The 24,451-nt window shown below is 26.8% G+C and overlaps 1 protein-coding gene across 12 annotated transcripts in view; it reads left to right on the top strand.

The window, feature by feature from the left end:
- The window catches only part of LOC145248787 (kin of IRRE-like protein 1), a 2,909,730-nt gene that overhangs the window by 2,606,839 nt on the left and 278,440 nt on the right, over positions 1 to 24,451 (top strand). For all 12 annotated transcript variants that reach the window (XR_013863395.1, XM_080110422.1, XM_080110421.1 and 9 more), the window contains one exon: positions 13,621 to 13,812. Coding sequence is in view for 11 of the 12 variants with exons in the window: in XM_080110422.1 (XP_079966548.1) it covers positions 13,621 to 13,812 (192 nt within the window). In the remaining variant the exon portion in view is untranslated. The remainder of the gene's footprint in view (positions 1 to 13,620; positions 13,813 to 24,451) is intronic.

The raw sequence follows: 24,451 nt of genomic DNA, 5'->3' as shown, positions 1-24,451 counted from the left end.
ATCTTAGCCAAACGACCAAGTAAAAAAAAATGCGTATTGTATATTTTTGAGGAAGGTGAGAGGCATATTATGAGTTAGTGGGAGGAGGGGGCGAAAGATGAAAAACACCAAGTAACCGTCTTATACAGCTTAATTTTCTCCCGAGCATTATCTCCTATTAAAAAAATATGCATAATTTATATTTAGATGTCATATTCCAAAAATCACAGCTGAACTAAACATGTTATTATTTAGAAGGCCACCCTTATTTTCGATTGACGTTTGTTTCTCTCCTTATTTTCTTAGTGGGGGTGGGGGGGAGAAGGATGAAACCGCTTTAATTCTAAGAACAGATACTACACTTTGATCTTATTTATATATTTTATTTCCGGCAAAAGTACATATAATTTTCATAAAAAATAAATTTCACAAAAAAACATGAAACAATTACTGAAAACAAAATTAGGCACAAGGCCCTATAAGAAATTGGGAGGGGGAGGGTACAGGGTCTTTGTGACTATCTAATCTTGTGAATTATGATGACTTTGGAGTCTTACTCTTGACTGGCAACATTTACCAAAATACCTCATTCACTCTGTGGATCCTAATCTAACTAAGAACCCCCGCGTTCAGTGTAAAAAAAAAAACATATTTACAATTTGTATAAACTTATCTGTGTGTTGTGTGTGCATATTTTTTTTTTTTTTTTTTTTAGTATATGCATGTGTGAGAAAATAAAGTTCGATTTCATTAGAAAATAAAAAGTTTTTGAATTATCAGTGTAAAATGTTCGTGGAGTGGGGAAAAAACTAGCCAAAAAGTTCAGGTCAAAAATAAAAAATAAATTCTCCTGGGTTGTTAGTGAAGCCCCCCCCCCCCTGTACTACTCTATGTGACTAGACCCCCCCCCACTGTTTTCCGGGGAACCGAAAACAAGCAGGGCGATCCCTAATGGGGTTTGGGGAAGAAACCTTAATGGAAGTGGGAGAAAATAAAGCAACGGATGGAGGGGGTTGGAAGGTGACCTCTGAGTAGGGGGGTGACCAGGGGTATCAGAAAACAAAGATGTGGTGCAGAGGGAGTGGGCAGACTCAGAGGTTCTCTAATACCAAAAAATAAAATCAGGAACGGGATCTCAATCGTACCAAGAGTCAAGAGTCTTCTTAAGATGCCTTAGCTAGAATCTAAGCGGGATGGGTTCCGAAGGACCCAGCACCGCCCGTGCCATGCCTAAGGAGGGAACACGTATTGGAACTTGGCTCCTCGACGGATGCACAGACTAGTGTTGTGCACCCACCTCTTGTTAAACTCCACTCGAGGCAACCTCCTCCAATCGCATCTGATCTTTACTTTAAGCAGATGTTTAAAGTAAACGATCAGATCCCGATCCGGAACAGATATTTCTTCGCGGACCAACTTGAGGCGCGTGATCCAGATCACCATGCGCGCCATTCTAGGATCGCCAGGAAAACCATTCTGTCCTCCCTGGGGAACGGCGGCTCAATGTTGTACACGAAATACCCTACGTCGAGTCCGAGCGGGCACTCGGCATCGATGCAGGCCGTTACCCCTTCAACGTATTCCAATAGGGCCTGGATCCGGCTGCAACTAAAAACCGCATGCTCGAGGGATTCGGGCTTGTGTTCGTCGCAGCGCGGGCACCAGGCACTTGTATGTTCTTTGTACTTGCTGAATTCGTCGAAGAGGAGGGGGCGAAAGATGAAACCGCTTTATTTCTAAGAACAGATACTACACTTTGATCTTAGCCAAGAGACCAAGTAAAATAAAAAAATGCGTATTGGACAGAATTGGTGCATATGTACGAGCAAAATACCCAGCGTCGCCCATAATAGTATGACATAGCACTAGCACAACATATATACAAGCTGATTACCCAGCATGGCCTGGGATTGGAAGAACACTCAGCGACGCCTGGGATTGAAAAAAATTAATTGATATATGTACTAGCCAAATGCCCAGCGTTGCCCGGGATGGATTACATAGGTGGGTATCTGTACTAGCAAAATACCCGGCATTGCCCAGGATTGGATAAAGTAGGTGTATATGCACTAGCAGAACACCCGGTGTCGCCCGGGATTGTATGACGTAGGTGGATGTGTACTAGCAGAATACCAAGTGTCGCCTGCGATTGTATGATATAGGTGAAGTATAGGTCCGATTTGAAAAATTTTGATGGTGCTTGTGCAGTTTAGGTCCAATTTGAAAAATTTATAAGGTGCTTGTGCAGTATAGGTCCACTTTGAAAAATTTAGAAGATGCTTGTGCAATAAAGGTCCGATGTGAAAAATTTAGAAGGGGCTTGTACAGTATATATATTACAATATGCAAGTAACCTCCCTTGGATGTAGCTTCATTATCAGATTCCATTAGATTAATATACAATCATAGTTATTATATGCAAGTGACCTCCCTTGGATGTAGCTTCGTTGTCAAATACCATTAGATTAATATACAATCATTGTGATAATATTCAAATTACCTCTCTTGGATTAAGCGTCATTATCGAATACCATTAGATTAATATACAATCATTGGGGTAATATGCAAGTGACCTCCCTTTGATGTAGCTTCATTGTCGAATTCCATTAGATTAATATACAATCATTGTTATAATATGCGAGTGAACTACCTTGGATGTAGCCTTATTGTCGAATTCTATTAAATTAATATACAATCATTGTCATAATATGTAAGTGACCTCCCTTGGATGTAGCTTCGTTGTAAAATACTATTAGATTAATATGTAATCATTCTCACAATATGTAAGTGACCTCCTTTGGATGTAGCTTCATTGTCGAATACAATTATATTAATATAAAATAATTGTTATGATATGTAAGTTACCTCCCATTTATGTAGCTTCATTGTCAAATTCTATAAGAATAATACAATCATTATAATATGTAAGTCGAATTCCATTAGATTAATATACAATCATTGTTATAATATGCAAGTGATCTCCCTTATAGTCATTGTCGAATTTCATTAGAATAATATACAATCATTGCCATAATATGTCAGTGACCTCTCTTGGATGTAGCATCTTTGTCGAATACCATTAAAATAATATAAAATCATTGGTGTAATATGCAAGTGATTTCCATAGAGTGTAGCTTCATTGTCGAATACCATTAGATTAATATGCAATTGTTTTCATAATATGTAAGTGACCTCCTTTGAGTGTAGCTTCATTCTAGAATTCCATTAGATTAATATACAATTATTGTCATAATATGCAAGTGACCTCCCTTAGATATAGCTTCATTCTCGAATACCATTAGATTAATATACATTCATTGTCATAATATGTAAGTGACATCCCTTGGATGTAGCTCCATTCTCGAATGTCATTCCATTTATATAAAATCATTATTATAATATACAAGTGACCTCCCTTGGATGTAGCTTCAATGTCAGATTTCATTAGAATAATATACAATCATTGTTATAATATGCAAGTGACCTTCTTGGATGTAGCTTTATTGTCGAATAGCATTAGGTTGATATACAATCATTGTTATAATATGCAAGTGACCTGCCTTGAATGTAGCTTTGTTGTCAAATACCATTAAAATAATATACAATCATTGTTATAGTATGCAAGCTACCTCCCTTGGATGTAGCTTCATTGTCGAATACCTTTAGAATGATATACATTGTTATAATATGCGAGTGAACTCTCTTGGGTGTAGCTTCCTTGTCTAATACCATTAGATTAATATACAATCATTGTTATAACATGCGAGTGACCTCCCTTTGTTTTACCTTCATTGTCGACTACCATTAGATTACGCAAGTGGCCTCACTTGGCTGTAGTTTCATTTTCGAATACAATTAGATTAATATACAATCATTGTTATAATATGCAAGTGAACTCCCTTAGATGTAGCCTCATTGTCGAATACCATTAGATTAATATGCAGTCAATGTAATATTATGCCAGTGAACACTCTAGGATATGGCTTCATAGCTGGATATTTGTACTAGCATAATACCCAGCGTTGCCGGGGATTGTATAAGAAAGATGGATATATGTACTAGCAAAATACCCGACGTTGCCTGGGATTGGATGACATGGGTGGGATGTTTCCTAGGAGCATTCCTGGGATCGGATCAGATGGGTGGATATTTGTGCTAACAGAATACCCCATATAGGAAGATGGTGTGATTATGTCGTAAAATCATGAAAAATTATTGTCCAAATTAGTAACATATCCAAGAATTATGAAAAATGATGAGATGTGAGTTATTTGTTGGTGTGTTTATAATGAAATAACACGCCAGACAATGTCACAAATAATTATTTTAGCAAAGGAAAGGTTATTATGTGGGCTAAATTATGAAAAACGATTGTCAAAATTAGTAACATATCCAAGAATTATGAAAAGTGATTAAATGTAAGTTATTGTATTGGGGTTTTATAATGAAATGAACAGACCAGATATAGTCTTAAAGTTCATATTTTAATAAGAGGGGGTCGATTATGTGGGTTACATCATTAAAAATGATTGTAGAAATTAGTAACATATCCAAGAAAAGTGAAAGAGTATGAAATGTGAATTATGTGATTGGTGTGTTTGTAATGAAATTACCAGCACAGACAATGTCTCAAATGTATTAATTTAGTAAGAGGAAGGGGATTATATGGGTTAACTCATGAAACATGATTCTCGAAATTAATAACATATCCAAGAATTATGTAAAATTATGAAATGTTAGTTATTTGATGTGCATATTTATAATGAAATAGACACCCTAGACAATGTCGCATGGTTGTTATTTTAGTAAGAGAGGGGTGATGATGCGTGTTAAATTATGGAAAATGATTATCGAAATTAGTAACATATCCAAGAATTATGAAAAATGATAGAATGTGAGTTATTTGATTGGTGTGTTTATCATGAAATAACCAGTATCAATGTCTCAAAGTTTTTATTTTAGCAAGAGGAGAGGGGATTATGTGGGTTAAATCATGAAAAACGATTAGAAAAATATATAATTGTTGTCATAATATGCGAGTGACCTCCCTTGGGTTTAGCTTCATTGTCGAATTCCATTAGATTAATATACAATTGTTGTTATAATATGTAAGTGACCTCCCTTGGGTGTAGCTTCATTGTCGAATACCATTAGATTAATATGAAATCATTGTTATATTATATAAGTGACCTCCCTTGGGTGTAGCTTCATTGTCGAATACCATCATAATAATATACAATCATTGTTATAATATTTAAGTGATGTCCCTTTTATGTAGCTTCATTGTCAAATACCATTAGAATAATATACAATCATTGTTATAATATGCAAGTGATCTCCCTTGGATGTAGCTTCATTGTCGAATATCATTACATAAATATACAATCATTGTTATAATATGCGAGTGAGCTCCCCTGAATGTAACTTCATGATGGGGCGATTATGTCGTAAAATCCTGAAAAATTATTGTCCAAATAAGTAGCATATCCAAGAATTATGAAAAATGATTAAATGTGAGTTATTTGATTGTTGTGTTTGTAATGAAATAAACAGCCCAGATATTGTCTGAAAGTTAGTATTTTAGTAATGAAAAAAAAAACCCAGCCAGATAATGTCTCAAAGTTATTATTTTAGTAAGAGGAAGGGGATTATGTGGGTTAAATCATGAAAAAATGATTGTCGAAATGAGCAACATATCCAAGAAATATGAAAAGTGATTAAATGTAAGCTATGTGTGTTTATAATGAAATAAACCACCTATATATAGACTGAAAGTTATTATTTTAGTAAGACAGGGTTAATTATGTGGGTTACATGATAAAAAATGATCGTAAAAATTAGTAACATATCCAAGAATTATTAAAAATGAGTAAATTTAAGTTATTTATTTGGTGTGTTCTTAAAATAGAAAGCCAAGATGATGTATTAAAGTTATAATTTTAGTAAGAACGGGGCTATAATTAGTGTTAAATCAAGAAAAATGATTATCGAAATTAGTAAAATATCCAAGAATTATGAAAAATGATGACATGTGAGTAATTTTATTAGTATGTTTGTAATTAAATAGACAGCCCAGACAATTTCTCAAATGTATTATTTTAGTAAGAGGTGGGCGATAATCTTGGGTAACTCATGATTGTCGAAATAAGTAACATATCCAAGAATTATGAAAAGTTATGAAATGTAAGTTATTTTATTTCTGTTTTTGTAATGAAATAAACTGCCGAGAAAAAGCCTCAGAGTTATTTCTTTAGAAGGACGGGGTAAATTATGTGGGGTTAATCATGAAAAATGACTGTTGAAATTAGTAACATATCCAGAAATTATGAAAAATGATGAAATGTGAGTTATTTGATTGGTGTGTTTGTAATAAAATAACTAGCCAGATAATATCGGTAAGTTATAATTTTAGTAAGAGGAAAAGGGATTATGTGGGTTAAATCATGAAAAATGATTGTCAAAATTAGTAACACATCCAAAGCTTATGAAATATGATAAAATGTGAGGTATTTGATTAATGTGTTTGTCATGAAATAACCAGTCAGACAATCTCACAAAGTAATTATTTTAGCAAAAGGAAATTATATTATGTGGGTTAAATTATAAAAAACGATTGTCGAAATTAGTAACATATCCAAGAATTATGAAAAGTGATTAAATGTAAGTTATTGGATTGATGTGTTTATAATGAAATGAATAGGCCAGATATAGTCTTAAAATTAATATTTTAGTAAGAGTGGGTCGATTATGTGGGTTACACAATTAAAAATGATTGTTGAAATTAGTAACATATCCAAGAATTATGAAAAATTATAAAATGTGAGTTATTTGATTGATGTGTTTATAATGAAATAACCAGCAAGACAATATATCAAAGTTATTGTTTAGCAAGAGGTGAGGGGATTATGTGGGTTAAATAAAACGATTGTCAAAATTTGTAACATATCTAAGAATTATGAAAAATGATAAAATATGAGTTATTTGATTGGTGTGTTTATATAATGAAATAAACAGCCCAGATATTGTCTGAAAGTTTTTATTTTAGTAAGAGGGGTCGATTATGCGGGTTAAATCTTAAACAATGATTGTTGAAATTAGTAACATATCATAGAATAATGAAAAATGATTAAATGTGAGTTATTTGATTGGTGTGTTCGTAATTATATACACAGGCTAGAAGATGTATCAAAGTTGTTATTTTTGTAAGAGGAACGGGATCATGTCGGTTAATGAGGGGGCGATTATTTCGGTTACTTTATTAAAAATAATTCTCGAAATTAGTAACATATCCAAGAATTATGAAAAATGGTAAAATGTGAGTAACTTGATAGGTGTGTTTGTAACGTAAAAATAAACAGCCATACAATGTCTGAAAGTTATTATTTTAGTAAGAGGAAGTGGCGATAATGTGGATTCACTCTTGAAATTATTGTCGAAATTAGTAACACATCCAAGAATTATGAAAAATTTAGTTATTTGATTGGTGTGTTTATAATGAAATAAACAGCCCAGTCAATGTAGCAAATTTATGATTTTAGTAAGAATTGTATGTGCGCACTCATTAAATTTGATTGTCGAAATTCATAACATATCCAAGAATTATGAAAAAATGATGAAATGTGAGGTATTTTATTGATGTGTTTGTAATGAAATAAACAGCTTAGAAATGTCTCAAAGGTATTATTTTAGTAAAAGAGAGATTATGTGAGTGAACTCAGAAAAAATGACATTTAAAATTAGCAACATATCCAAAAATTATGAAAAATGATGAAATGTGAGTTATTTAATATTCATAATGAAGTAGACATACCAGACAATTTATGAAAGTTATTATTTTAGCAAGAGGTGGCGATTATTTGGGTTACTTCATTAAAATAATCGTCGCAATTAGTAACATATCCAAGAATTATGAAAAATGATATAATGTGAGTTACTTTGTTGGTGGGTTTGTAATGAAATAACCAGCCATACAATGTCTAAAAGTTATTATTTTAGTGATAGAAGGGGGCGATAATGTGGATTTACTCATGAAAAATGATAGCAGAAATTAGTAACATACCATAGCCTATGTATCAATGTTTTTATTTTAGTAAGAGTGGAGGCGATAATGTAAGTTAAATAATGTGACATGGTTGTTGAAATTAGTAACATATCACAAAAATTATGAAAAATGATTAAATGTGAGTTATTTGGATGATGTGTTTGTAATGAAAAACCAGCTAAGACAATGTCTTAAAGTTATTATTTTAGACAGGTGAGCGATAATGTGGGTTAAAATGTCGAAATTTGTAACAATCCAAGAATTATGGGATTCAACGAGATACGTCAACATATATACTTACAGATTACCAGGAGTCACCCTGGATTCAATGAGATACATGCAAATGTATGCAAGCAGAATACATGGTCACCTGGGATGTAATGAGATAGATGCAAATATATACTAACAGAATACCTTGCGTCGCCCAGGATTTCATGAGATTGATGAGTACTAGCAAAACACCCAGCGTTGCCCGGGATTGAATGAAATAGGTGAGAATATATACTAGCAAAATACCTGGCATCGCTTGGAATTTGATGAGATAAATGTGTTGCATATTACCTGTCCTTGCATATACATGCTGTAAATTACCTACCCTAGGTAAGATACAATTATTTCATATGTGTAATACCCGTCTTATTTAGGTAAAATATTCTTTTGCTCGAAATAGCAAATGATACATAAACATACAAAATTCCTCTCTCATAAGAATAATAAATATATTACAAAACCAAATTCAATTTTTTCATTGTTTATATGGTCCCGAGCAACGCCGGGTAGCCCCGCTAGTCTATATATATAAAAGGCAAAATGTGTGTGACCATTTCGTGTATGTCTTCAAAAGGTTTTTCTCGCACACGGTTCCGAGGTCGTTACGATTGCTTAAAACTGTGTATATAGGTTCTAGATAATAATATGTAGGATTTGGGAATGCATGTAGCTTATAGATTTATTTACGTCGACTTTTACAAAATTATTGCTATTTTGGCTTCTCGTGTGTTGATTGGGCTTTTTAGTATAAATAAACTGAAACTAAACTCAAACGGACGTTCTCAGCATTGCACCGGGAAAAACGTCCAGCGTGACTCTATTTGACCTTCTTAATTAGGTCAAATGGAAGTAGCAGAGTTAACTTTTATTGCGCACGCCTGTTTTTATAGTTAAATAAATAATTTCAAACCTGTTTAACGTTGTCTGTCGCCGTAGCTCAATGGTTGACGTAGCACTTTTTTTTTTTTTTTTTCACACGTTAATTTCCAACTCAAGGGTACGGGTTCGAATCTCATACTCACCTACCAAAACATTTTTTTTATTATTATTTAACACCCCCCCCCCCGAGTTTTGATTTACCTCAAGACACCCGGGCATTGCCGGGTACCACCCGCTAGTATATATATAAAAGCGAAAATGTATGTACGTGTGTGTATTTGTATGTCTGCTAAAAACTTTCAATAGACAGAACAAAAATTCACAAACTTGGTCTCATATGAAAGCCCTATCCTTCGCCCAACAAATATCGAAAAATTGACCAAAAACGTTAATTTTTTTCCCTGAAATCAGCACTTTTCTACAGGGGGGGGGTCAGCAAAAATCGTTCTCTCATGACGAGATCAGTTCTACGCATGCGTCAGACGACGTCATAACCTGATTTAGTTTAAATATTTGAAGAACTGACACAGTTTCATGTACGTCGTATTAGCTCAGTTGGTTAGAGCGTTGGGTTATTATCTAAACGTTTTGGGTTCGAATCGTGGTGTGAAATGGCTTTCCTTTTTTTTTTTTTCGATTTTTTTAAATCTTTAAATTAAATTTAAATTTTAATATCGAAGCAGGGTTATTTAAGCCATTTTTCACGTAACGTTCGTTTTTCTGTTTTTTTTTTTTTACTTCACTTATTCTTAGGTTTTCTTTAACACCCCCTCACCCCGACTGACCACACACACCCAGAAACACCCGGGCAACGCCGGGTACCCACCGATTTTTTAATTTTTAATATCGAAACAGGCTTATTTAAGCCATTTTTCACGTTTTTTTTTTTTTTTTTTTTTGGTTTTTATTTTTCAGATTCTTTAAAGAAGTTTTAACATTTATTTTTCTGTTTTCTTTTTTGTTTTGTTTTTCCGATTTTTACATTTAACATCGTTCGTTTGCCTTACGTTATTTTTTTTGTTTTATTCTTATGTTTCGATTACCCCCCCCCCCCACCCGCTTTATTTTTCAGATAAGTTTTAACGTCCGTTTTTCTGTTTTCTTTTTTGTTTTTTTTTTACTTCGCTTATTCTTATGTTTTGATTAACACCCCACCTCCGCCCGAGCACACACACCTCCACCTTTCTGTTTTTTTTTGGGGGGGGGGTGCGTCGCCATTTTTTGCAAGTCATTGTATCGTTGTATCAGTTTGATTGACATTTCTTAATTGTAACGTTGAGAACTTACAGTCGGATGATGGGGCATTGGTAACGCGTCAGATTTTCGTACACTTTGTTTTCCACCTTCACATCACGAGTTCGAGCCTGCCTGCTTACTAACACTTTTTTTTTTTTTTTAAACACCTCTCTCCATCTTGCTTCCCCCTGCTACTACCATTTTTTAACACCTCTGTCTACATGGGCTGCCGACTGTTGTTTGGATGTCTCACCCCTCCCCTTCTCCTTGGTACTATCACTTCCTTTTTTTTCTTTTTCCACACATTTACAAACACCCGGGCAATGCCGGGCACCCATGCTAGCCTAATATTAAAAGGCAAAATGTGTGCATTTGTCTGTCTCGCAAAAACTTTCGAAAGAGGCAACGGATTTTCACAAGATTGGTATCGTTTTAAAGCTTGACCTTTTGGACAACAAATATTGAAAAATTGGGTAAAAACATTAATTCCTTCACCCTCGACTGGGAAGTTTTGTACGAGAAGGGGCCACTTTTTTGCTGACATTTTAGCAAGTCATCGTCTTTTTTTTCGATTGACTATGCTTCATTTTAATAAAATGAAATATGCATCAAGTGCGCTTGAAAGCCAAATTACAATGTAATATTAGAAAAATAAACAAATATTTTATTTGTTTGAAATTTATCACAAATATATTTCAGAGGTATACTCCATCTTCAGTGTGTTGATTTTTTGTTTTTTTTTCCTTTTCTTTTTATTTGCCATGTTGTAAAGTTGGAGAAAGAAGTCTGTTTGTAAAGAGCTGCACGTTGTATCTAACGGTTGTATTTTGAACTGTTTGAACTGTGCGTAGGCAACGCACAGTTCAAACTTCTTTCGCCAACTTTACAATATGGCAAGAAAGAAGAAAAAAAAAAGAAACAAAACAAAATACTGAAGATGGAGTATACCTCTGAAATATATTTGTGATAAATTTCAAACAAGTAAAATATTTGTTTATTTTCCTTATATTACGTTGTGATTTAGCTTTCAAGCGCATTTCATTCATTTTTTTTAAATTTTATTCAAATTAAAACAATGTTTCTATATGAACTCTCATCCTTGACGTTATGCTTACTTTTAACGTTCTGAACTTTCGGTCAGATGATGGAGATATCAGCAAAGACGTCACATTTTTTAACCTTTTTTTTCTCCTTTACGTTACAGATTCGAGCCTGCCTGCTACCACTTTTTTTTTCTTAACGCCTCTTCCTACTGTTGATTTGATTCCTCCCATCCCCTGCTACTACCACTACACCCCTTCCAGGCAACGCCGGGCACCCCCGCTGCTACTGTTTTAACCCCCCCCCCCCGGCCCAGAGATCCTTACTACACCACCTAAACACCTGGGCAACACCAGGCCCCCACCCCCGCTAGTCTGACATAAAGCAGAATCACCATTCACGCAAGCTTATGTCTATGACTATGCCTCATGTTGCACATAAATTTGACCATCTATGACAGCAGATGTCAGAGATTCAGGGAAGTGCTGGCGATCACCAAAAAAATCTCTATCAGTCAAGGTCATGACTCAGATACAACGGAACAACCAAATTTGATCCTGACCATTAAGCTAAGGGTTCTTGACAACTCGCAGTCATCTACATCACTGAAAAAACAACATTTCAAGAAAATGTTGTTTTTTTGTTGTTTTTTTTCAAGAAACTGAGCAGCCAACTTCAAAACATTTGGATTTGTACAAAAACGTTATTGTCATTGACGAATGAACCGATAACTATAACCAAAATATTTTCTTGAACTTCGATGAGCAGTGAGCAACCAACTTTGGACCTACACAAAGCTGTATCTTCATCAAAATGAATTGATAACCCAATAAACCAATATTTTATTTTCTCAGCAGATGAATGACGAATCTCGCAATTTTAGCCCACTCATTATTACCACAAGGCATCCTGACAAATAGAAATGTTTCTCTGAACATCGAGGTAAAAGCATGCCCATATTACTACAAAAGGACATCAGTTGGGATAACTCCCTTTAATTGAATATTGAACTGACAAATCCAATTCATTCTTGAAGTAAATGATTGAATAACAATCAGTTAAAAATCTATTCTGTGTTTGTCTATTTCTTTCTCATCACCATATGCTTATTCGCAATATAACTGTACAAAAGACACATGTTCACCATTTTATGTATTTTATATTATAACCTAGTGGCATACATAAAGAAATAATGTTTGTTTAGAGTTTGTCTGAAAAATAAAAATGAATTCAGTAGATGAACAAATGTGGAAGCTTTGTTGACAAATTAAGGATTTTGAAATATCCATGGGACAGAACAGAACAGTCATAACGAAGATCTCCTCCTTTCAACTACAAAATTACATTTGGTTAAAAGTTATTTTATGAGAGTTCATTTGATAAGTAAAATTCTCATTGCAGAAAGTTTTGGATGAGAAAGGTTAAATGTTACGAGTTACCAGCTTTATTAAAGTCAGCATGGTTTGTTCTTCACCGATCAACAAGTGTACAGTCATATTTGATTTATTGTAAAATGTTTGTTTACTATCAGTGTGTATATGCATGCAACAATATGAAAGAATTGTGATAGTATGTAACAGTTACCTCCCCTTAGAGAATCGCATATGTCTGGTACAAAAGTTCAGCCGGATTTCCTTCCAAATTGCATTGAACTTTAATAACAAACTGAACCTTACTTTTTAAAAATTAATTTGTTTGTTATTTTATTTTAATTTTGAAAGTTAGTAATTGGCAGTGGGTTTTATAGTCAAATTAGTTAAAACTCAGAAAAATAACATTGAATTTTTTAGGTGGCAGCAAAATGGAATATGATTTACTGAAAATCAACATCAACAATTGTGATTGGCTATGTCCAAGTTCTTGATACTGTGACTTTAAACCAAGCAAACATGTTTTGGCAAGTAAATGTGATTACACAACAGAAATTGTGGAATTCATCCAGAAAGTCACATTGAAATGGAAAATCTCATTAACAGAAGTGATGAACATGGAATCAGATGGAGTTGCTTAACTCGACTATGGAGAAACAAAGGCTACACAAGCATAATGCTTATGTCCAACTCCAAATATAATTAATAATTTAGTGAAAAAAAGTTTTTTTTCAGTCTATGAAAATATTGGAACCTTTAATTGTATCTTTTTCATTTTTTGTTATTCTTTCTCCACATTTTCAGCCATTGAAGAGCAAATTTTTGTTACTGAGCCAGAGAATATATCAGTGGTAGAGGGTGCCACTGCAATTTTTAAGTGTCAAGTCAAGAATAAGCAAGGAACATTGCAATGGACACGTGATAATTTTGCTCTTGGAAAAGATCGTAATCTTCCTAATTTTGAGAGATATTCTATGGTTGGAAATGATAATGCTAGTAAGTATTCTGCTGTTGATGCAGTTTTATTTGTTTTCTATAAATGTTAGTGAAAATATCACTTTTTGTATTGTTTGTTTGCACATTTGTAACATTTTTTTCATCTTTTCTTTCAGGCCAATGCAAGAAATAAATTCAAAATAATACCAAGTGTTGGGGGGGGGGGTAGTTTTAAAACAGATCCTTTGTTCGATAAAATGCATGCCCATTGGCTGATAGGAGGGGGAGCGGTGGATACTAGAAAGCTGATTGGCTAACTAGAAATCCTCAACATATATAAAAACAAGAAGCAACCACAAAATTTGTGCGTAAGCCTGACGAATCCTATAGTGGATGAAACGCAGAATATTCAGTGTAGCTTAATCGCCATATATATTTTATAAATTACTAATATATATATATATATATATATATAATATGATATGAGTGCCATCAGCTAGAATTGAAACCAAAACATATAGCTCCCCAGCATTATTCGTTACCATCTGAACTAAGTCCATATACATGTCAAAACTTTAAAAACAGCATTGTTAAACATATAAATGTATATTTGCGCATGCATAAAAGTCAAGTTAGCCTGCCAAATTCCATTTTTTTTTTTCAAATTTGACCTTTTAGCAGCTATTTTTACTAGCTAAAAAGCAAATCAAATTTGGTTCACAGATCTGAATCCCCTAAATATCATATGTATATATCAAATTTCAAGTCCCAAAATAAACAGAGTAGTTTGCTAGAGACTGTTCAGCATAACACAAGATTGTATGTAGTTATATTTGCAGGATTTGTAATAATTATGTAAATATCAAAGTCAACTGTATTAAACAAGTATATTGGCTGAAGTGGATATCGTTTTTATATATTCAGATATTTCTATTCTCATTTGAGTTGATAATCAAATAATTTTAGTAAACAAAAATAATTGACTTTTGGCTAATTTTGAAAAATCTAAAAAAATTACACCTTAGAAAATAGAAGAATAAAAAATTACACCTTAGAAAATAGAAGACTAAAAAATTACACCTTAGAAAATAGAAGAATAAAAAATTACACCTTAGAAAATAGAAGAATAAAAAATTTCATCGGGTATCTCTTCCCATTGTTAAATGACTAATGAAATATATCCACAGGCTGTTTGGGATAGATTTTTTATTTATATTTTTCATTTTAAAATGATTTTAGAAATAGATAGCTGTTTCTGTGTCTTTGTTATAGCCCTGATAAAAGGTTACAAAGAAAAACAGGGTGTAAAAATAAAGTAACAACATGTATTGCAAAACATACAATAGGTGGGTTGTTCATTGTAGCCAACCTAGGTTGATTCACCGGAAATCAACTGACACCTTACGGCTTAGTCTTCTGGTATTCATTAAGACTGGAATGATATATAGTAGGTAACATAGGTTAGTTTCGCCACTGTGACTTCGCTTTTCCTGTCTGAACATCATGGTTCTGGTGTGATTTGGGGAAGCTCAATATCCAACGTGTCATAGACGATTTCAATAACCTCTATTTTGGGGGGGATTCATTATTCAGAGGAGAATTCTTTCTTGTGACCTGCAAAAAAAAACGATTTATTGCCATTGTATAATAGGTAAAATTGAGAATTTTCAGAAATTTATCAAAACCGTGTTCTAATAAACCATTTTATTTTTAGAACAAATGCGGGGAAAAAGGAACAGTAATTCGTTTCCTTCAATAACTTTGCAAACAAACGTTGAAAATACAGTTTCAACTTCCTTGAAAAGAATATTTTTTCCAAAAAGGATACTTTTCATAGACTAGATATGATATTTATATGGCAAGAGAAATATTCAATATTTTTTAAAAGAAAATGTCTTTCTTCCTTAGAACAGAAAAAAATCCTGACAGTAAAAAGAAAAGGACGAAAACTGTCTTTTCTTCTTTTTGTTTTAAGTAAGCCAAAAAAAAGTTTCCTAACACACTTATTAAATGACATGAGAAAAAAAAACTCGAATGATTCAGAATTTCTCTTCTTTTTTTTTTGTATTTATGGATGTGCCCCTAACGTCGTAACCATGCCAAGTGAAGAGAACAAAAAAATTCCTAAATATTCTTACTTTACATTTCTGTCCACACACTTATTGGGATTTTGTTATTTCACCAGTGTTAAGTAATCCAAGTAATGTAATTGAATCAAAGTAATAAAAGTAATGTAATTGAATCAAAATAATAAAAGTAATGTAATTAAATCAAAATAATAAAAGTAATGTAATTAAATAGAAATAATAAAAGTAATGTAATTAAATCAAAATAATAAAAGTAATGTAATTGAATAAAAGTAATAAAAGTAATGTAATTGAATAAAAGTAATATAAGTAATGTAATTGAATCAAAGTAATATAAGTAATGTAATAGAATCAAAGTAATAAAAGTAATGTAATTGAATCAAAGTAATAAAAGTAATGTAATTGAATCAAAGTAATAAAAGTAATGTAATTGAATCAAAGTAATATAAGTAATGTAATAGAATCAAAGTAATGAAAGTAATGTAATTAAATCAAAGTAATAAAAGTAATGTAATTGAATAAAAGTAATAAAAGTAATGTAATTGAATAAAAGTAATATAAGTAATGTAATTGAATCAAAGTAATAAAAGTAATGTAATAGAATCAAAGTAATAAAAGTAATGTAATTGAATCAAAGTAATAAAAGTAATGTAATTGAATCAAAATAATAAAAGTAATGTAATTGAATCAAAATAATAAAAGTAATGTAATTAAATCAAAATAATAAAAGTAATGTAATTAAATCAAAATAATATAAGTAATGTAATTGAATCAAAATAATAAAAGTAACGTAATTAAATCAAAGTAATATAAGTAATGTAATTGAATCAAAATAATAAAAGTAATGTAATTAAATCAAAGTAATAAAAGTAATGTAATTGAATCAAAATAATAAAAGTAATGTAATTAAATCAAAATAATAAAAGTAATGTAATTGAATCAAAGTAATAAAAGTAATGTAATTGAATCAAAATAATAAAAGTAATGTAATTGAATCAAAATAATAAAAGTAATGTAATTAAATCAAAATAATAAAAGTAATGTAATTGAATCAAAATAATAAAAGTAATGTAATTAAATCAAAATAATAAAAGTAATGTAATTGAATCAAAGTAATAAAAGTAATGTAATTGAATCAAAATAATAAAAGTAATGTAATTAAATAAAAATAATAAAAGTAATGTAATTAAATCAAAATAATAAAAGTAATGTAATTGAATCAAAATAATAAAAGTAATGTAATTGAATCAAAGTAATAAAAGTAATGTAATTAAATCAAAATAATAAAAGTAATGTTATAAAATCAAAATAATAAAAGTAATGTAATTGAATCAAAGTAATAAAAGTAATGTAATTGAATCAAAGTAATAAAAGTAATGTAATTGAATCAAAGTAATAAAAGTAATGTAATTAAATCAAAATAATAAAAGTAATGTAATTAAATCAAAGTAATAAAGGTAATGTAATTGAATCAAAATAATAAAAGTAATGTAATTGAATCAAAATAATAAAAGTAATGTAATTAAATCAAAATAATAAAAGTAATGTAATTGAATCAAAGTAATAAAAGTAATGTAATTGAATCAAAATAATAAAAGTAATGTAATTGAATCAAAATAATAAAGGTAATGTAATTGAATAAAAATAATAAAAGTAATGTAATTGAATCAAAGTAATAAAAGTAATGTAATTGAATCAAAGTAATAAAGGTAATGTAATTAAATCAAAATAATAAAAGTAATGTAATTAAATCAAAATAATAAAAGTAATGTAATTTAATCAAAATAATAAAAGTAATGTAATTGAATCAAAGTAATAAAAGTAATGTAATTAAATCAAAGTAATATAAGTAATGTAATTGAATCAAAATAATAAAAGTAATGTAATTGAATCAAAATAATAAAAGTAATGTAATTGAATCAAAGTAATAAAAGTAATGTAATTGAATCAAAGTAATAAAGGTAATGTAATTAAATCAAAATAATAAAAGTAATGTAATTGAATCAAAATAATAGAAGTAATGTAATTGAATCAAAATAATAAAAGTAATGTAATTAAATGAAAGTAATAAAAGTAATGTAATTAAATCAAAGTAATAAAAGTAATGTAATTGAATCAAAATAATAAAAGTAATGTAATTAAATCAAAGTAATAAAAGTAATGTAATTAAATCAAAGTAATAAAAGTAATGTAATTGAATCAAAATAATAAAAGTAATGTAATTGAATCAAAGTAATAAAAGTAATGTAATTAAATCAAAGTAATATAAGTAATGTAATTGAATCAAAATAATAGAAGTAATGTAATTGAATCAAAATAATAAAAGTAATGTAATTAAATGAAAGTAATAAAAGTAATGTAATTAAATCAAAGTCATAAAAGTAATGTAATTGAATCAAAGTAATATAAGTAATGTAATTAAATCGAAATAATAAAAGTAATGTAATTAAATCAAAGTAATAAAAGTAATGTAATTGAATCAAAATAATAAAAGTAATGTAATTGAATCAAAATAATAAAAGTAATGTAATTAAATCAAAATAATAAAAGTAATGTAATTAAATCAAAATATTAAAAGTAATGTAATTGAATCAAAGTAATAAAAGTAATGTAATTGAATCAAAATAATAAAAGTAATGTAATTGAATCAAAATAATAAAAGTAATGTAATTAAATCAAAGTAATATAAGTAATGTAATTGAATCAAAATAATAAAAGTAATGTAATTGAATCAAAATAATAAAAGTAATGTAATTAAATCAAAGTAATATAAGTAATGTAATTGAATCAAAATAATAGAAGTAATGTAATTGAATCAAAATAATAAAAGTAATGTAATTAAATGAAAATAATAAAACTAATGTAATTAAATCAAAGTAATATAAGTAATGTAATTAAATCAAAATAATATAAGTAATGTAATTGAATCAAAATAATAAAAGTAATGTAATTAAATCAAAATAATAAAAGTAATGTAATTAAATCAAAGTAATAAAAGTAATGTAATTAAATCAAAATAATAAAAGTAATGTAATTGAATCAAAGTAATAAAAGTAATGTAATTGAATCAAAGTAATAAAAGTAATGTAATTGAATCAAAATAATAAAAGTAATGTAATTAAATCAAAGTAATGAAAGTAATGTAATTAAATCAAAATAATAAAAGTAATGTAATTGAATCAAAGTAATAAAAGTAATGTAATTGAATCAAAATAATAAAAGTAATGTAATTGAATCAAAATAATAAAAGTAATGTAATTGAATCAAAATAATAAAAGTAATGTAATTAAATCAAAATAATAAAAGTAATGTAATTAAATCAAAATAATAAAAGTAATGTAATTAAATCAAAGTAATATAAGTAATGTAATTGAATCAAAATAATAAAAGTAATGTAATTGAATCAAAATAATAAAAGTAATGTAATTGAATAAAAGTAATAAAAGTAATGTAATTGAATCAAAGTAATAAAGGTAATGTAATTAAATCAAAATAATAAAAGTAATGTAATTGAATCAAAATAATAGAAGTAATGTAATTGAATCAAAATAATAAAAGTAATGTAATTAAATGAAAGTAATAAAAGTAATGTAATTAAATCAAAGTAATAAAAGTAATGTAATTGAATCAAAATAATAAAAGTAATGTAATTAAATGAAAGTAATAAAAGTAATGTAATTAAATCAAAGTAATAAAAGTAATGTAATTGAATCAAAATAATAAAAGTAATGTAATTGAATCAAAGTAATAAAAGTAATGTAATTAAATCAAAGTAATATAAGTAATGTAATTGAATCAAAATAATAGAAGTAATGTAATTGAATCAAAATAATAAAAGTAATGTAATTAAATGAAAGTAATAAAAGTAATGTAATTAAATCAAAGTCATAAAAGTAATGTAATTGAATCAAAGTAATATAAGTAATGTAATTAAATCGAAATAATAAAAGTAATGTAATTAAATCAAAGTAATAAAAGTAATGTAATTGAATCAAAATAATAAAAGTAATGTAATTGAATCAAAATAATAAAAGTAATGTAATTAAATCAAAATAATAAAAGTAATGTAATTAAATCAAAATAATAAAAGTAATGTAATTAAATCAAAATAATAAAAGTAATGTAATTAAATCAAAATAATAAAAGTAATGTAATTGAATCAAAATAATAAAAGTAATGTAATTAAATCAAAATAATAAAAGTAATGTAATTGAATCAAAGAAATAAAAGTAATGCAATTGAATCAAAATAATAAAAGTAATGTAATTGAATCAAAATAATAAAAGTAATGTAATTAAATCACAGTAATATAAGTAATGTAATTGAATCAAAATAATAAAAGTAATGTAATTGAATCAAAATAATAAAAGTAATGTAATTAAATCAAAGTAATATAAGTAATGTAATTGAATCAAAATAATAGAAGTAATGTAATTGAATCAAAATAATAAAAGTAATGTAATTAAATGAAAATAATAAAACTAATGTAATTAAATCAAAGTAATATAAGTAATGTAATTAAATCAAAATAATATAAGTAATGTAATTGAATCAAAATAATAAAAGTAATGTAATTAAATCAAAATAATAAAAGTAATGTAATTAAATCAAAGTAATAAAAGTAATGTAATTAAATCAAAATAATAAAAGTAATGTAATTGAATCAAAGTAATAAAAGTAATGTAATTGAATCAAAGTAATAAAAGTAATGTAATTGAATCAAAGTAATAAAAGTAATGTAATTGAATCAAAATAATAAAAGTAATGTAATTAAATCAAAGTAATGAAAGTAATGTAATTAAATCAAAATAATAAAAGTAATGTAATTGAATCAAAGTAATAAAAGTAATGTAATTGAATCAAAATAATAAAAGTAATGTAATTGAATCAAAATAATAAAAGTAATGTAATTGAATCAAAATAATAAAAGTAATGTAATTAAATCAAAATAATAAAAGTAATGTAATTAAATCAAAATAATAAAAGTAATGTAATTAAATCAAAATAATAAAAGTAATGTAATTGAATCAAAGTAATAAAAGTAATGTAATTGAATCAAAATAATAAAAGTAACGTAATTAAATCAAAGTAATATAAGTAATGTAATTGAATCAAAATAATAAAAGTAATGTAATTAAATCAAAGTAATAAAAGTAATGTAATTGAATCAAAATAATAAAAGTAATGTAATTAAATCAAAATAATAAAAGTAATGTAATTGAATCAAAGTAATAAAAGTAATGTAATTGAATCAAAATAATAAAAGTAATGTAATTGAATCAAAATAATAAAAGTAATGTAATTAAATCAAAATAATAAAAGTAATGTAATTGAATCAAAATAATAAAAGTAATGTAATTAAATCAAAATAATAAAAGTAATGTAATTGAATCAAAGTAATAAAAGTAATGTAATTGAATCAAAATAATAAAAGTAATGTAATTAAATCAAAATAATAAAAGTAATGTAATTGAATCAAAATAATAAAAGTAATGTAATTGAATCAAAGTAATAAAAGTAATGTAATTAAATCAAAATAATAAAAGTAATGTTATAAAATCAAAATAATAAAAGTAATGTAATTGAATCAAAGTAATAAAAGTAATGTAATTGAATCAAAGTAATAAAAGTAATGTAATTGAATCAAAGTAATAAAAGTAATGTAATTAAATCAAAATAATAAAAGTAATGTAATTAAATCAAAGTAATAAAGGTAATGTAATTGAATCAAAATAATAAAAGTAATGTAATTGAATCAAAATAATAAAAGTAATGTAATTAAATCAAAATAATAAAAGTAATGTAATTGAATCAAAGTAATAAAAGTAATGTAATTGAATCAAAATAATAAAAGTAATGTAATTGAATCAAAATAATAAAGGTAATGTAATTGAATAAAAATAATAAAAGTAATGTAATTGAATCAAAGTAATAAAAGTAATGTAATTGAATCAAAGTAATAAAGGTAATGTAATTAAATCAAAATAATAAAAGTAATGTAATTAAATCAAAATAATAAAAGTAATGTAATTAAATCAAAATAATAAAAGTAATGTAATTGAATCAAAGTAATAAAAGTAATGTAATTAAATCAAAGTAATATAAGTAATGTAATTGAATCAAAATATTAAAAGTAATGTAATTGAATCAAAATAATAAAAGTAATGTAATTGAATCAAAGTAATAAAAGTAATGTAATTGAATCAAAGTAATAAAGGTAATGTAATTAAATCAAAGTAATAAAAGTAATGTAATTAAATCAAAGTAATAAAAGTAATGTAATTAAATCAAAATAATAAAAGTAATGTAATTAAATCAAAATAATAAAAGTAATGTAATTGAATCCAAATAATAAAAGTAATGTAATTGAATCAAAATAATAAAAGTAATGTAATTGAATCAAAATAATAAAAGTAATGTAATTGAATCAAAGTAATAAAGGTAATGTAATTGAATCAAAATAATAAAAGTAATGTAATAGAATCAAAGTAATAAAAGTAATGTAATTAAATCAAAATAATATAAGTAATGTAATTGAATCAAAATAATAGAAGTAATGTAATTGAATCAAAATAATAAAAGTAATGTAATTAAATTAAAGTAATAAAAGTAATGTAATTAAATCAAAGTAATAAAAGTAATGTAATTGAATCAAAATAATAAAAGTAATGTAATTAAATGAAAGTAATAAAAGTAATGTAATTAAATCAAAGTCATAAAAGTAATGTAATTAAATCAAAGTAATATAAGTAATGTAATTAAATCGAAATAATAAAAGTAATGTAATTAAATCAAAGTAATAAAAGTAATGTAATTGAATCAAAATAATAAAAGTAATGTAATTGAATCAAAATAATAAAAGTAATGTAATTGAATCAAAATAATAAAAGTAATGTAATTGAATCAAAATAATAAAAGTAATGTAATTAAATCAAAATAATAAAAGTAATGTAATTGAATCAAAATAATAAAAGTAATGTAATTAAATCAAAATAATAAAAGTAATGTAATTAAATCAAAATAATAAAAGTAATGTAATTAAATCAAAGTAATATAAGTAATGTAATTGAATCAAAGTAATAAAAGTAATGTAATTAAATCAAAATAATAAAAGTAACGTAATTAAATCAAAGTAATATAAGTAATGTAATTGAATAAAAGTAATAAAAGTAATGTAATTAAATCAAAATAATAAAAGTAATGTAATTAAATCAAAGTAATGAAAGTAATGTAATTAAATCAAAATAATAAAAGTAATGTAATTAAATCAAAATAATAAAAGTAATGTAATTGAATCCAAATAATAAAAGTAATGTAATTAAATCAAAGTAATGAAAGTAATGTAATTAAATCAAAATAATAAAAGTAATGTAATTAAATCAAAATAATAAAAGTAATGTAATTAAATCAAAATAATAAAAGTAATGTAATTAAATCAAAATAATAAAAGTAATGTAATTGAATCAAAGTAATAAAAGTAATGTAATTAAATCAAAATAATAAAAGTAATGTAATTAAATCAAAATAATAAAAGTAATGTAATTGAATCAAAGTAATAAAAGTAATGTAATTAAATCAAAGTAATAAAAGTAATGTAATTAAATCAAAATAATAAAAGTAATGTAATTAAATCAAAGTAATGAAAGTAATGTAATTAAATCAAAATAATAAAAGTAATGTAATTAAATCAAAGTAATAAAAGTAATGTAATTAAATCAAAGTAATATAAGTAATGTAATTGAATCAAAGTAATAAAAGTAATGTAATTAAATCAAAATAATAAAAGTAATGTAATTAAATCAAAATAATAAAAGTAATGTAATTGAATCAAAATAATAAAAGTAATGTAATTAAATCAAAGTAATGAAAGTAATGTAATTAAATCAAAATAATAAAAGTAATGTAATTAAATCAAAGTAATAAAAGTAATGTAATTAAATCAAAATAATAAAAGTAATGTAATTAAATCAAAATAATAAAAGTAATGTAATTGAATCAAAATAATAAAAGTAATGTAATTAAATCAAAATAATAAAAGTAATGTAATTGAATCAAAATAATAAAAGTAATGTAATTAAATCAAAGTAATGAAAGTAATGTAATTAAATCAAAATAATAAAAGTAATGTAATTAAATCAAAGTAATAAAAGTAATGTAATTAAATCAAAGTAATATAAGTAATGTAATTGAATCAAAGTAATAAAAGTAATGTAATTAAATCAAAATAATAAAAGTAATGTAATTAAATCAAAATAATAAAAGTAATGTAATTGAATCAAAATAATAAAAGTAATGTAATTAAATCAAAGTAATGAAAGTAATGTAATTAAATCAAAATAATAAAAGTAATGTAATTAAATCAAAGTAATGAAAGTAATGTAATTAAATCAAAATAATAAAAGTAATGTAATTAAATCAAAGTAATAAAAGTAACGTAATTAAATCAAAGTAATATAAGTAATGTAATTGAATCAAAGTAATAAAAGTAATGTAATTAAATCAAAATAATAAAAGTAATGTAATTAAATCAAAGTAATGAAAGTAATGTAATTAAATCAAAATAATAAAAGTAATGTAATTAAATCAAAGTAATAAAAGTAACGTAATTAAAT

This window comes from Euprymna scolopes, chromosome 27 (genome assembly GCF_053919585.1).
Source record: "Euprymna scolopes isolate OS-2025 chromosome 27, ASM5391958v1, whole genome shotgun sequence".
Lineage (NCBI taxonomy): Eukaryota > Metazoa > Mollusca > Cephalopoda > Sepiida > Sepiolidae > Euprymna > Euprymna scolopes.
The sequence above is the reverse complement of the archived record's forward strand: the minus strand, read 5'-3'. Positions and strand labels throughout refer to the sequence as shown.